The sequence below is a fragment of the Theobroma umbraticum genome, unplaced genomic scaffold (assembly GCF_002168275.2).
Source record: "Theobroma umbraticum cultivar Fairchild unplaced genomic scaffold, ASM216827v3 scaffold_20.0, whole genome shotgun sequence".
Lineage (NCBI taxonomy): Eukaryota > Viridiplantae > Streptophyta > Magnoliopsida > Malvales > Malvaceae > Theobroma > Theobroma umbraticum.
Genome location: NW_018397266.1, coordinates 4635998 through 4648797, shown reverse-complemented (window position 1 = coordinate 4648797; position 12800 = coordinate 4635998). Strand labels below are relative to the sequence as shown.

Sequence of the window (12800 nt, the reverse complement as noted above, 5' to 3'; positions counted from 1 at the left end):
TTTGACACGTTTAATAAATGTATTAACCATATCGTGTCATGTTACACAATTTTTAAATGTATTCATGTACGTTTTTTAGATGTTGACTAGAATAATTATTCGTATAATATTCATATTGACTCATATAACCATTAATATCCTATATTAACATGACACGATTAAAATATAAAAATACAAATTGCTAAGTCTATAATAGGTCAATCAAAGTATGTTATTTGACCAAATAAATATCATATTTGGTTGATGACTGTGATACGCACGTAACAAACACATGACATAATCTCATTCACTAATAAAAATTAAAAGGCTTCATATTTTCTTTTTTTATACAAATATTAAAAATGGATGTTTGTAAAATTAAAAAAAATTCTTTAAAAAATAAAATATAAAATATATTTTTAAAATAAAAACTCAAAATTTAAAAAATATTTTTTTTCCTTTTCTTTTCTATGCTCTCTTTTCTCTTATTTCACCTAATCCCCACCTAATGATCGAATTCGACCATTATTCGATTGGATAAAGTGAGACGAGACTAGATCTGGAGTCAAAATTGTCAAAACAACCTTAAATCAAGTTGAAACTTGAGGTCATTTTGGCCATTTCGACATCCAATCCAACATCGTCTAGTCGGATAATGATCAAATTCGACCATTAGGTGAGGTGTCAAGACAAGAACGAGAGAGGGGAGGGGAGAGAAAAGAAAAAGAAAGGAAATAGAAGAATTTTTTTTAAGAAATAAAAATTTATATTTTAAAACTTTTTTTTTGAAAAAAAAATTCTAAACATAAAGGTTAAATTTTTTTTAATGAATGAGGTTATGCTACGTACTTGTTTGATCCACAAAGTGATTCGGCAATTGTTTAATAGAATGGTGCATACTGAGTGTCTTAATGATTTAATATTTTATTAACCATGGTAGATATTGAGTGACATTAGTAGGCAGAATATAAGCTTGGGTGCCAAATTGAATGTTTTTCTATAATATAAGAGCAAAATATGACCTTATCATTATAAGTATTAATTATTTCCTTGAAAATATTATCCTTTCGATCAACTCTTTGATTCTCGTTACAACCTTTTACAAAAATGACGATCATTGGTCCACAATCCGATTCCGTCATGATTCAATAACATTATCACCAACAATTTTATAAGGATTATAAAAATACCAATGGCCACCCAACAGAAGCCATCTACCCCTAAGTTTGTCTCTATGCTAAATTAAATAGTATCCATAATTATAAAATAATAATAATAATAGGAGACAAAGAAAAAGGGCAACACACCAACATTTATTCATGGAGGTTGACCAAATTGCCCTTCCTCAACAATTCCGAAGCTGGGAATTCCTTAAGAATTAAATATGAACCACTTACACCCTGTGAGAGCGACCAACGTAAGAGGAGTACAAAAGGGGTTTGAGTACCCACAGGCCGAAGGTTCATTATCTACCAAGAACTCACAGTTTGAAGCTACACCACACTTCCTCGATCGAATTTTATCCATTTTGTCTTAAATCTTAAATAAAAAGCAAGTCCCCTTCCAGGTAATCCATTTGCTTCAGTGGCTCTGCTGCTTCCATTCACTCCTTTGCACTCTGCCACTGCCACTTTTTTTTTATATGTAAAAAATAATATATATTGCCTTTCCCCGACAAGAAAAGGCTCTGACACTGCCAAACGTTACGAACTTACACATAAAATCTGTGCGAGAGCCTTGCTCTGCTGCACCTTGGAATATCTGTTTCAACTACGCTCAGCCCACGGGTTAGCCTCGTTTAAGGGGTCTTTCCAGTTTCCAGTTGAGTTCAGGGGTAAGATGATTGAATTTTCTGTGATTCATGAGAGATCAAGTTTGGGTTCTGATTTTTACTCGATCCGTTTGCGGATCCCTCGCTTTGTTTTTAAGTTAACTAAATGATTTTGTAGATTGAGATCATTGGTTCATTGACTGTTTTCATTTCCTAAACGTATTTCTCTGCCTGGCGTTTCGCGTCGTGTGGTTTGGCTTCTTATTTAGTGACACTTGCATTGATGGCAATTAACTCTCTTTATATTTATGATTTCCTTTTAATTTTTTTCGTTAACGCATGGATATGTACGGATGAGCTTTAGAGCCAATTTTACGATTTAGGATTAGAGTGATTTTTTATATGTATCTGATTGTTAAAATATCTAACGATCAAATTATTTTGGTAGATAGTAATTCTCATGTTGAAGCTGGAAAAGAAAGTAATTACTTACAAACAAAATCAAAATGTTAAATTCGACTTATTTTTTGCGTGTTCGTACAGATTGAGTACTGAGCCTATAGCTTCATAAGTTCAAGGAAGGAACTTGTTCTACCATGGGTACTAAGGCATTAGACTATGAGTCACTGAATGAAAATGTGAAGAAAGTTCAATATGCAGTCAGAGGAGAGTTGTATCTACGAGCTTCCGAGCTGCAGAAGGAAGGGAAGAAGGTACACTATGCTTTCTTTCTTCTAATTTGTTTGAACATTGAATTTTGGCATCTTATGCTTCTTATTGAACAACTAGATACTGGGGTTTTCTATGAAGTTGCTTTTAGCTATTGCAGTGAACAGAAAATGTAAATTTTGATGCATTATGTACAGGGTCATTTAAAACCACATCCTTGTTCTTAGATATTTTTGAGAAATTATCATAATCGGTATCTTGCATTTGTTAGCTAAACTTATAGCGCCTATTTACCGCACACAGCTTGTACTTATGATTATTTTTGAATTGACATGACTACTAGTTTCCTGGTGAAATGCCTGCCTTGATTCTATTTTCATCTTTTGTCTGAACATTCCTCAAGGAAGGATTTCTGCTGTCGAACGCAATTAAAAGGTCTGATAAAACCAATATGCGGGATGTGTCTCCCTACTATTACTAGAATCCATTATGTGCTGGGAGAGTGTGCACTTCCATGTGTTTAGTGCTTCCTAAGAAGAATTTATTTGTTGTGGTATTCTGGGGAGTATAGTTGAAGTTTTTGTGTCTGAGTAGTGACTAAAAGTCTAGAACTCTGATAACATGTTGCTATCAATATTAATGTAGATGCTATAGTGGTCCCTATTGTGCCAATGGACAAGATGTGAATGTGTGTATGCCTTCCAAGTATAAATACTTAATAATGGTTTTATTTTTCCTTTTTCACTTAATAAATTGTTCTCATGTGTGTATGTTAATATGTTTCACTGCTTATTTCTACAGATTATTTTCACAAATGTTGGCAACCCTCATGCCCTTGGACAGAAGCCACTGACTTTCCCTCGCCAAGTATAATTTTTATTTTATTTCAGTTTCCGTCTGTTGGAAATATTTTGTGTTTCAAAAGTATGTATTGAACCAAGAAAATGTGCTACTGCAGGTGGTTGCTCTCTGCCAAGCTCCGTTTCTGCTAGATGATCCTAATGTAGGACTGCTATTTCCTGCAGATGCAATTGCAAGAGCTAAACTTTATCTTTCACTGACTCCTGGTGGTCTAGGTAATCATCATGTTATTTATAGGAAAATAACGTTCAAACCACCCGAAACATCATCCTGTCATTGAATGACTCTTGTCTTGTTTTCTTCAGCCTATGTACTTGATAGATAATTGACTAATTAAGTTTTTATCTTGTTAATTTTGCAGTTAGTCATATGTTTTGCGAATGTCGTTATATTGAAACTACTTTTAAATTTTAACCCTTTTTTTACAATACCTTACTTTCAATTTATTTACTGCTTTAGAATTATGCTATTATGTAGTTCCTTATATTCACCCATTCACTATAACTGATTTAAAAACAGTTCCAGAGGGTTCTCAGAACTTAATGGATTTGAATGTGATCTGCAATATAAATGACATTTTGTTCCTTTTCCATATATCTAGGTGCATATAGTGACTCCAGAGGTCTTCCTGGCATAAGGAAGGAGGTAGCTGAATTCATTGAAAGGCGTGATGGGTATCCTAGGTGATAATCTAGATTCTATAACTCATAATGTCACCTTTTTTTCAAAAGAATTGTCATTTTGGTTCCCAAGTTGTAAGCTGAATGGTTATTTGCTTCTTTTACTAATGGCAGTGACCCAGAACTCATATTTCTCACTGATGGTGCCAGCAAGGGTGTGATGCAGATCTTGAATTGTATTATCCGTGGTGAAGGGGATGGGGTAACATATTTTCCTTATCCATTTTGCTAAAACATGATTGCACCAATATCTATTTCATCCATTTCTTCTCATCCTAGTTTAATTTCTTCTGGCTTATAGTTTAGGGATTTACCATTTTCCCAGTGCATGATGAAGATATGTTATACTCTATAAAAAATTTTGCATTGGCAGGTTTTGGTTCCTGTCCCACAGTATCCACTTTACTCAGCTACAATATCTCTTTTCGGGGGTTCTCTTGTTCCATATTACCTGGAAGAGACTGCAAACTGGGGGCTTGATGTTAATGATCTTCGCCAAGCAGTTGCACAGGCTCGCTTTAAAGGAATAACTGTTAGTATACTTTTTCTCTTGCTAATTTATGAAAGAATTTGAGAAATATGGTCTGAAACTATACAAACATCACAATTGGATAAATTGATAAATGAAAAAGAGGCTTGAACAAGAATTATAAGCATAAATGATTTGTTTGACTAAATTATCCTATGCTGCATGCTAAGCAGTTTTGGGAGTTCAAAAATTGATTTAGTTTGGCTGCCACTAAACAGTTTTACCTCCCAAATTGATTTTATCTATTCAACGTATAAAAGCTGTTTGTTACACTTTTTTTTCATTTGGATTTAATGCTATGATACCTACCTTTATTTTGATATGAACTGCTCTTTCCCTGATGCATGCCACCACCAACTGAATCTCTTTTATGTTTGAATATGACCAGGTAAGAGCAATGGTAATTATTAACCCTGGCAACCCTACTGGTCAGTGTCTCAGTGAAGCTAATTTAAGAGAAATATTGAGCTTTTGTTACCAAGAAAATTTAGTTTTACTTGGTGACGAGGTTTATCAACAGAACATATACCAGGATGAGCGCCCCTTTATCAGTGCTAGAAAGGTAGATGCCATTTTGCTGTTAGATCAACTACAACCAAATCTTTGCAATGGAGTTTTAACTTTCTTAATTGCATAATTTTCCTTGTACCACTGGAAGGTTTTGATGGATATGGGGCCACCCATAAGCAAGGAAGTCCAGCTCGTTTCCTTCCACACTGTGTCTAAAGGATATTGGGGTGAATGCGGGCAGCGGGGTGGATACTTTGAGATGACTAACATTCCTCCACAGGTTTGTGTTCTAATTTGCTTAATAAGTTTCATGTTCTTGAGTGGGAGCCAGGAATTTATCCCAAACATCAATATATGATGAAATGTGAAATAATTGTAGCACAATTGCTGTTGAATTTTCATGGAAAAATGAAATACAACGAACACATTATGACACAAAGGTCATGGTCATATAGAAGGAGGTATAACAAATAATCCTCCCAACTTTGGTTTCATTATCAAACAGGTAAAATTATTTTAATAGTTGCCATATATAATCACAAATGAAATGTTTTACCATGTTGTTACATATCTAAATGCATATACTTTCTTCTTTCTATCATTCTTCTGACCTGATGCAGGTTGGAAATCAAACACAATATGGATCCTTGAACTGATTACCAATTATGTTCTGATTTCATGATTTGATATTGCAGACAGTTGATGAGATCTATAAGATTTCATCAATATCACTAAGTCCAAATGTTCCTGCTCAGATATTTGTGAGTTGATGTCATCCTATTTTCTGTGAAGTTGGGCACTTTAATGTTTCTACTCTAGTTATGTTAACAGTAAGATTAAGAAAGCTTCCTGTTCTCTTCACAGATGGGGTTGATGGTCAACCCACTGAAACCTGGAGACATTTCATATGAGCAGTATGTTAGGGAAAGGTATGCCTGCTATGACCCTGTTTCCAACGAGTTGGTGCATATTTTCTATCTGCTTAAATATAAATGAAGGGAAAATATTTTTCAGCTTTGTGATGTTCATATTGGATAGATTCCAGATGTTAATGCATGTCTAACCATCTAATTTCGGTGTTAGAAACTACTGAAAGAAGATATTTTCAGTTATTATTGATACTTTATGTAGAAAAGTCCAGAATTTGGTTTGAACTTTGGGATGTTGCTTTCTACTACGAAATGGAAAGAAGCTCTCTCCTTTAGCTTTAATTAACAGTTGATTTCCACCAACTATTTACGTTTAAAACTTGCAGCAAAGGAATTCTTGAATCATTGAGAAGAAGAGCGTGGATAATGACTGATGGATTTAACAGCTGCAAAAATGTGGTTTGTAATTTCACTGAAGGTAAATAGTTGTTCTCAACAGGTAATTTGAAATCTTGCTTTATTGATTCCAGCTCACTGCTTACTTGATGGTAATCATACAGGTGCCATGTATTCTTTTCCTCAAATACGCTTGCCACCAAAAGCTATAGAAGCTGCCAAAAAGGCAGGAAAAGTTCCAGATGTCTTCTATTGTCTCAAGTTGTTGGAAGCAACTGGCATCTCCACCGTCCCTGGTTCAGGATTTGGACAGAAAGAAGGGTGGGTACTTTTCAATCTATTTTCTTTTCCATTTATTCATTGCTTGGAATTTTAATAATCATCTTTACTGTTGTCCTACCAGAAAGCTTCTTCTACACTTACCTTTCTCAACAATTTTTGTTCTTTAAATAAATGTTTGTTTGTTTCTGTTTCCTTTTGTCGAGTTAGAAACTTTGCTTAGATCTGTCCTGCTATTTATTTTGATAATACTTTTGTAAAATAACTATGCTTAGGTCTAGAACCTGATCTTATAGTTTTTATATGCTTCTAACCAAGTTGTATACTTCTCATTAGAAATAGAGTCAGAAAACGTAGGTTCCCCTATCTGTTTCTAACAACTTGTGTCTAATAATATGCTTTTTCTAAGCAGGGTCTTCCACTTAAGGACAACAATTTTACCCGCGGAGGAAGACCTGCCTGAAATTATGTCCAGTTTCAAGAAATTCAATGACGAGTTCATGGAGCAATACGAAGATAATTGGAGCCACTCAAGAATGTGAAGGGTGCTTTAAATTCCTTGAAACTGTATTATATTAATTGGCTATTGCAAGCCACTCTATACATGTGCAAACTTTAATCATTTTCTCCTTTTACTTGAGCTATATAAACTTCATGCCATTGAAGATTATTCCTGCTTCTCTTTCTTTCTCTCTCTCTCTTTCTAATGACATCCGTTGAATACATAGTACTAATCTTTGAACATCGGCCTCATTGCGCCTTTAAGATTGTCATAAACTCATAATAGAGTTGAGTACAGTTCTAGCTGATTTATGAACAAATGTTGGAGCAAAATGCAAAAATTAATCTATAAAGGGTATAAATTTCTTAGAGCAAGCTAAGCGTAAGAAGTTAAAAGAAAAACTCAAAAAATCATAAATGGGTATATTTATAACTTCATTATTATTTTTATTTAATTAAGAGTTTTACCTAAAAATTATAAATATTAAAGAATTTTATTTTTATTTAATTTATTTATATTAGGATTTTAAAATAGTCATGTTTTAATTAAAAATATAATATTTATTTTATTTGAATCAATTGTTAATTATTCTAATTGTACTAAATAATCAGAAATAAAATTTTATTAGGATTTTAGTTTAAGTGAAATTTAATTATTAACCTCAAGAGCGTAGTTGAGTGCATCACAAATGCTATAATTCCAATGTGAACTCTTGCCTGCCTGCCTGACAGGATTTGCCAGAAAGGCATGACCATGCAAATGCACGATTCTGAGTAAAATCTCGTTCCCAACCTGCGCCAAACTAATTGCAGTACTCTTTGCTAATAGAAGTCGGAGGTCCACAGCGCTGCTGTACCCGTCAGTATGAATAACGTGCATATAAATGGAAGAAATGGTACCATATAGCTCCCAACCAAATGAAGCAGAGCAGTTGTTTTGACATATCCGTCGCAGGTGGGAGACCCGCAGTTGGGAGTATTTATCTCAGTAGCATCAGACAGCACTAATCAGTCCCTTGCTGAACAAAAAGAAAAGAAAGAGTAGATTTCTTTTAAGTCCCCTTTACAGAACCAGCTGTGAAACTCTTTGGTTTCCGGTTGCCTCTGACACTTAAAAAAAGAATCTAAATTATGGGTTTCTCTCCCTTAATCAGAAGCGCCAGAAATCCAGGCTCATCCTTTAGAATGACACATGCTGCTGTAACATATGCGTCATAGAGCTTGTTCCCGAACGGTACCAGGAGCCCTGGACGAGTCTGCAATTGGCAAATTAATGTTTTGTTTTAAAGCGACCGCCCGCCCCTGTCATATGTTTGAATGTTTTGGTTGTAGTTTTGGTGTGCATACGGCAAAACTCTGGCATGTGTAAGGCGGTGACTGGTCATCTTTCAGAAGCTAAATTTTGTACATTTTTGTCTCCTTCGATTCCTCCCGGCCATTTGCCCGAAGAGTTGAATACGGGTTTATCCAAGCAAATCACCACCAAGCATATTTGTTTAGCTGACGCTTGGTTGACGTCAAGCTATGCTGCTTTTGACATTTCACGAACAAAAACAAAAACAAAATTTACTGTGTTGGAGTTTCATGCAAGGGTTGCTTTTGACTGTGAACTAAATACTACACTTCTTTTATCCAATGTTAGTATTTGTCAGGCTTGTAACTAAATTTTTCCTCAACTTGGTGTTATATATATATATATATATCAACGTAAAAGATTTGGTTCCAAATCCAATATTCTTTCTGGACAACTGGTTTTAGTAGTCTTTAATTTTTCTTTTAGTAACCAAATCCGGACAATTGATTTGATTCAATATATTCATTAATTAATTAATTAATTACTGACTAGAAACTGCATGTTTCAGCCACCGGGGGATTTCATTGTGGACTAAAATAGTAATATGCATGCACCATCAAGCTCTTGCTTTGTCTTCACAGCAGACATGATCTTACCATGATTTTCCTTGTTATCTTCTTTCTCTTTAGGGATAAAATTTGACCTTGAATTTGAGTTTGGCCAGAACTAAATGGAGTACCCTCTGTACATTTCCTTTTCCATCAGAAAGGCTCTTTGGTAATTAAAAATAAATCAGTTTTTTTTATTTGAAATGCAAGAGAATAATGAGTATAATAAATTAACTTAGTGAAGATTAATACTCAAATATATATAGTATAAATATTAACAAAATCCATAAATTGAAAGGAAGTGTAAAAGATTAGTTAAGCTCAATAAAACTTTCATTAAGCTTGATTGATCATACAAAGCATTCTTGTTTGGAGTTTTGTTTGTTTCAAAGGAAAGGATTATGAAAAAAAGCCTCCTTTTGAAAAAGGCCCGTTAAAAAAGGCTTTGCTCTGGTTTTATTTAACAAGAAAGGAAATATTACAAACTGGAAAGCAGACCTTGATTATTTGAAGAAAGAAAAATGTCAAATTAAAGCAAAATACAGATGAAAAGAATAATAAGAAGGGGATTTGGTGGTGGTGATCCCAAAATTTTGGCGCCAAAATCCAAGTCAATTTCCCAGTCCCATTTATTAGTATTATTATTATTTTTCACTTGAAAGCTGCCCGTAGTTTCACGGGCAAGTTCTAGTTGGGTTAGTGTTTTTCTTTTTTTTTTTTCTTGTCTCTGTCTCTGCTTATGTCACGAGTTTCCTCGGGTTCTCTTTTTCTCTCTCTCCCTGATTGGTATAAACACAACATTCAACGTCGCCTGCTTCCGATTACTTCTTTCTTTCAATTAATGAGCATTATCTTTTTTTTATTTAAGCCCCTTTGCATTTTAGCTGCAACATTTCTCTTTCTCTCGTGTTCCTTCCCGGCCCTCTCTCTTTCTTACTAAACCATAGGCTCTTCCTTTCCAACACTTTCCTTCTGCTTTCCCTGTGATTCTCTCTACAAAGGGAAAAGAAAGTGGAGGGGCAAACCAAACCAAAAAAAACAAAAGGAAAGGGAAAGCCCATCTTTATTCTTTCTTCTTTCTTCTTTATTCCCTGGGTCCTTCCTAGTTAGCTAGCTATAATAATAGTTGAAAGGTTTGGTTTGGTTTTGATCCAAGGATATGGGGGTTTCAGGGAAGCCTCAAGTGGATGGAGGGTTAGAGTCCGAAGGCAAAAAATGGGTTATTGCTGGGATTTCTTTACGAGCTCCGTTGAAGGCTATCTACACAAATCCAGCGGAGAAAGATAAAGAAATTAGTGACGAAACAGACGAATGTTCGACGACTCCAACTGGGGAAGAAGCTAGAATTCCTACCATATTGACGTGTCCACCTGCTCCAAGGAAGCGAAAGCCTTCTTTGAAGTGTAACTATGGAAGTGTTAGAGAGTTCTTTACTCCTCCGGACTTGGAGAGTGTCTTTATACGCCATGTTGAAAGGGCTAATTAATTAACTAATTGATCAACCAAGAGTGGGGGGAGGGGAAGCTTAAACCCTTAAGCTTATGCATCCCCTTTTATCATCTCCTTATTATTTCTTTCTTTCTTTCTTTCTTTTTTTTTTTGTACGCTTACTTTCTTTTCTTCTGCTTTAGGGTATTCTGTAGCGAGTAGAAGTTTATGTACAGAGGAATTCTTAAATAAATAACATGGATATTTAACTTCTTCATGTCATGAGCTTCTTTGAGATGCCTTTTTGTGCTTCACCTAGCGACCTTCTTAATGTGGTAAAATGCGGTGGTATCTTTTCTTTTTTCCCTTTGTATATCTGTAGTATTTCTTTCTGGCTTCTATGTTAAATCCATATAGCACCCAGAACTGTAATAAAATTAAAGCATCCATTTGTTAATTAAGTAATGGTGAAGATCTGGGTTTTCTTTCAGTTTACACTTTGATCTTTCTTTTTCTTCCTGTTGTTGCTGCTGCTCTCTTTTGTTTCAAACAATAGATCAGTACTATTCATGTTCATGCGTGGGAGTGACACATGCAAGTCAACATCTAGCTAAGGTTGCCAAAAGTTGTCAAACACAAAGTAAAGGTAAATCCTTTCGAATGGGTAAGGAAGATGCTGCACGGATGCTTACACACAGCTGATTGACTGAGACAAATCGCTACAAAACGCTTAGCCCAAAGACCCACTGCCTTTTCTGGCTCTCTGCCATCATCCCCTCTTTAGACTTAGCTTAGTTTTCCACTGTCCCACATACATGACCCCCCACCCACCTCGGACTCTTATGATAGTGGGAAGGTTCTTTGTAATGCTTTGGTGATAACTCAAGAAAAAAAAAAGGGACAAAACACATGTGGGGAGACTTGGATTAGAATCCTATGCGGAGTTTGCAAGGACCTCATTTAACTCTTTGAACCCTCTCAAGTTCTGCAGACCAATAATTGACAATGTCACTTGCATATCTAAAAACATTTTTGACTTAGGATAATGGGAATGGAATGTTTATTAACAAAAGTTAAAAAAGAAAAGAAAGTTAGAAATCCATTTGTTTATAACTGAAGAATGTGCACCATCAAGGTACCCATAGTTAAAAAAGTGACAAAGGGGACTTCACCTAATCTGGAGTTCATTTTGTACACTAAAGAAAGCTCTCTCGGGATCAGAGCTCTGCATTGAAGCAATCATGTTTCAACACGTCTAACAAAGGCTGCGAATCTCATGTGGCCTCTAATGAAATCATTTTGGATTAGATTAATCACTAAACTCCCCCTATTTAGTGGTATTATTGGAGACCACATGAAGCTTATTAATATATATATATATATGTGTGTGTGTGTGTGTATTCGGCAATGTTGCCAGCCTATGGTGGCTTATCTGTCATCTTGCCTTGCATCGATTGTTCAATTTTTTATTTCTTTCCTTCTTCAATCTGTTTTTCACTTGTATCATTGAAGGAGACAAGGGAGCAATGGGGTAAATCATGCAAGAACAGGCTGAGAAGATGGAATGGATCAACTTACCACATCATATTATGCTTATTTACCTACTCTATAGTCTAATGTAAATTTTGCGTCAGTTATTGAGAATCTATGGAGTATAAGATTGGAACAAATGAGTTGCTATAGACCAAAATACACTATTTGGTGTCAATGCCAGTAGTTGCCTGAATTGAATTTACTACTAGTATTTTAACTTACTACCTAATAAAATAAAAGAACAATACGTTCAACGATGGTGGACTCTTTATCTAATCCTTTAGAGATAAGCTTTTAACTTTGCGGGTGAAACCTAGCTAGCTATATATAGGTTACTGAAATTCTCAGTGCTAAGACTATTAGAGATGGAGAGACGGAGAGAGAGAGAGCAAGAGAGAGGCTTGTGAAATTGGAATCCAAATCTCCTACGGGCATATACATCACGTGAAATCCACCAGAACATACTGCAAATCATATCAGAAATCAATTCCTCAATTCTTACAGGATTTGAAACCTATAACAGAGATTTACACGAGCTGTTCCAAGGCCTCTATAAATACTGAAAAGGATCCAAGGCTTAGATCAAAACTGGGTTTCGAGCTACCAAAACCGCTGTCTTAACAAAAATGACAACACTTCGCTAGACGTGGTTTAATTGCAAGCTTGTCAGGGGGCCCTGAATTTTGATTTAAACTGATTGCCAAGTGCAGGAGCTTGTACTCAACGTGACTTGTTTAGTTTTGTGGGGGCCACGAGCAATTCAAGAACTGGGCAAGCGATACTTGGGAAGAGTTCTTGATCACAAAGAACAATAGCTTCAGTCAAAGTCAAGTGTGGGGACCGTTGACCCAACACAATCTTGTGGGATGTTTGCGTAGCAAAGACATCATGTG

General features: G+C 35.4%; 1 protein-coding gene and 1 pseudogene across 2 annotated transcripts; both read left to right on the top strand.

Moving 5' to 3' along the window:
* The first annotated feature begins 1395 nt into the window (after positions 1-1395).
* AOAT2 (alanine-2-oxoglutarate aminotransferase 2) lies at positions 1396-7213 on the top strand. 2 transcript variants are annotated; one of them, XM_089784631.1, is made up of 14 exons: positions 1396-1546; positions 2294-2463; positions 3221-3286; positions 3378-3495; positions 3882-3963; positions 4075-4162; positions 4334-4492; positions 4878-5051; positions 5148-5279; positions 5695-5760; positions 5864-5928; positions 6255-6346; positions 6429-6585; positions 6956-7213. In XM_089784631.1, exons 2-14 carry the CDS (start codon positions 2347-2349, stop codon positions 7083-7085), a joined length of 1446 nt encoding a protein of 481 aa, XP_089640757.1. In that variant the 5' UTR covers positions 1396-1546; positions 2294-2346; the 3' UTR covers positions 7086-7213. The 2 variants fall into 2 exon arrangements, with proteins under 2 accessions (XP_089640757.1, XP_021292770.1); XM_021437095.2 differs by having other exon boundaries at positions 1401-1813.
* Positions 7214-9762: 2549 nt separating this feature from the next.
* Positions 9763-10762, top strand: LOC110423361 (cyclin-dependent protein kinase inhibitor SMR6 pseudogene; annotated as a pseudogene).
* Positions 10763-12800: the final 2038 nt, after the last annotated feature.

Coding starts and splice junctions, on each gene's coding strand:
- AOAT2 (XM_089784631.1), top strand. CDS start 2,347: ATGGGTACTAAGGCATTAGACTATGAGTCACTGAATGAAAATGTGAAG. Junction 5,052..5,147: donor CCTTTATCAGTGCTAGAAAG/GTAGATGCCATT, acceptor TACCACTGGAAG/GTTTTGATGGATATGGGGCC. Junction 5,929..6,254: donor GAGCAGTATGTTAGGGAAAG/GTATGCCTGCTA, acceptor TAAAACTTGCAG/CAAAGGAATTCTTGAATCAT.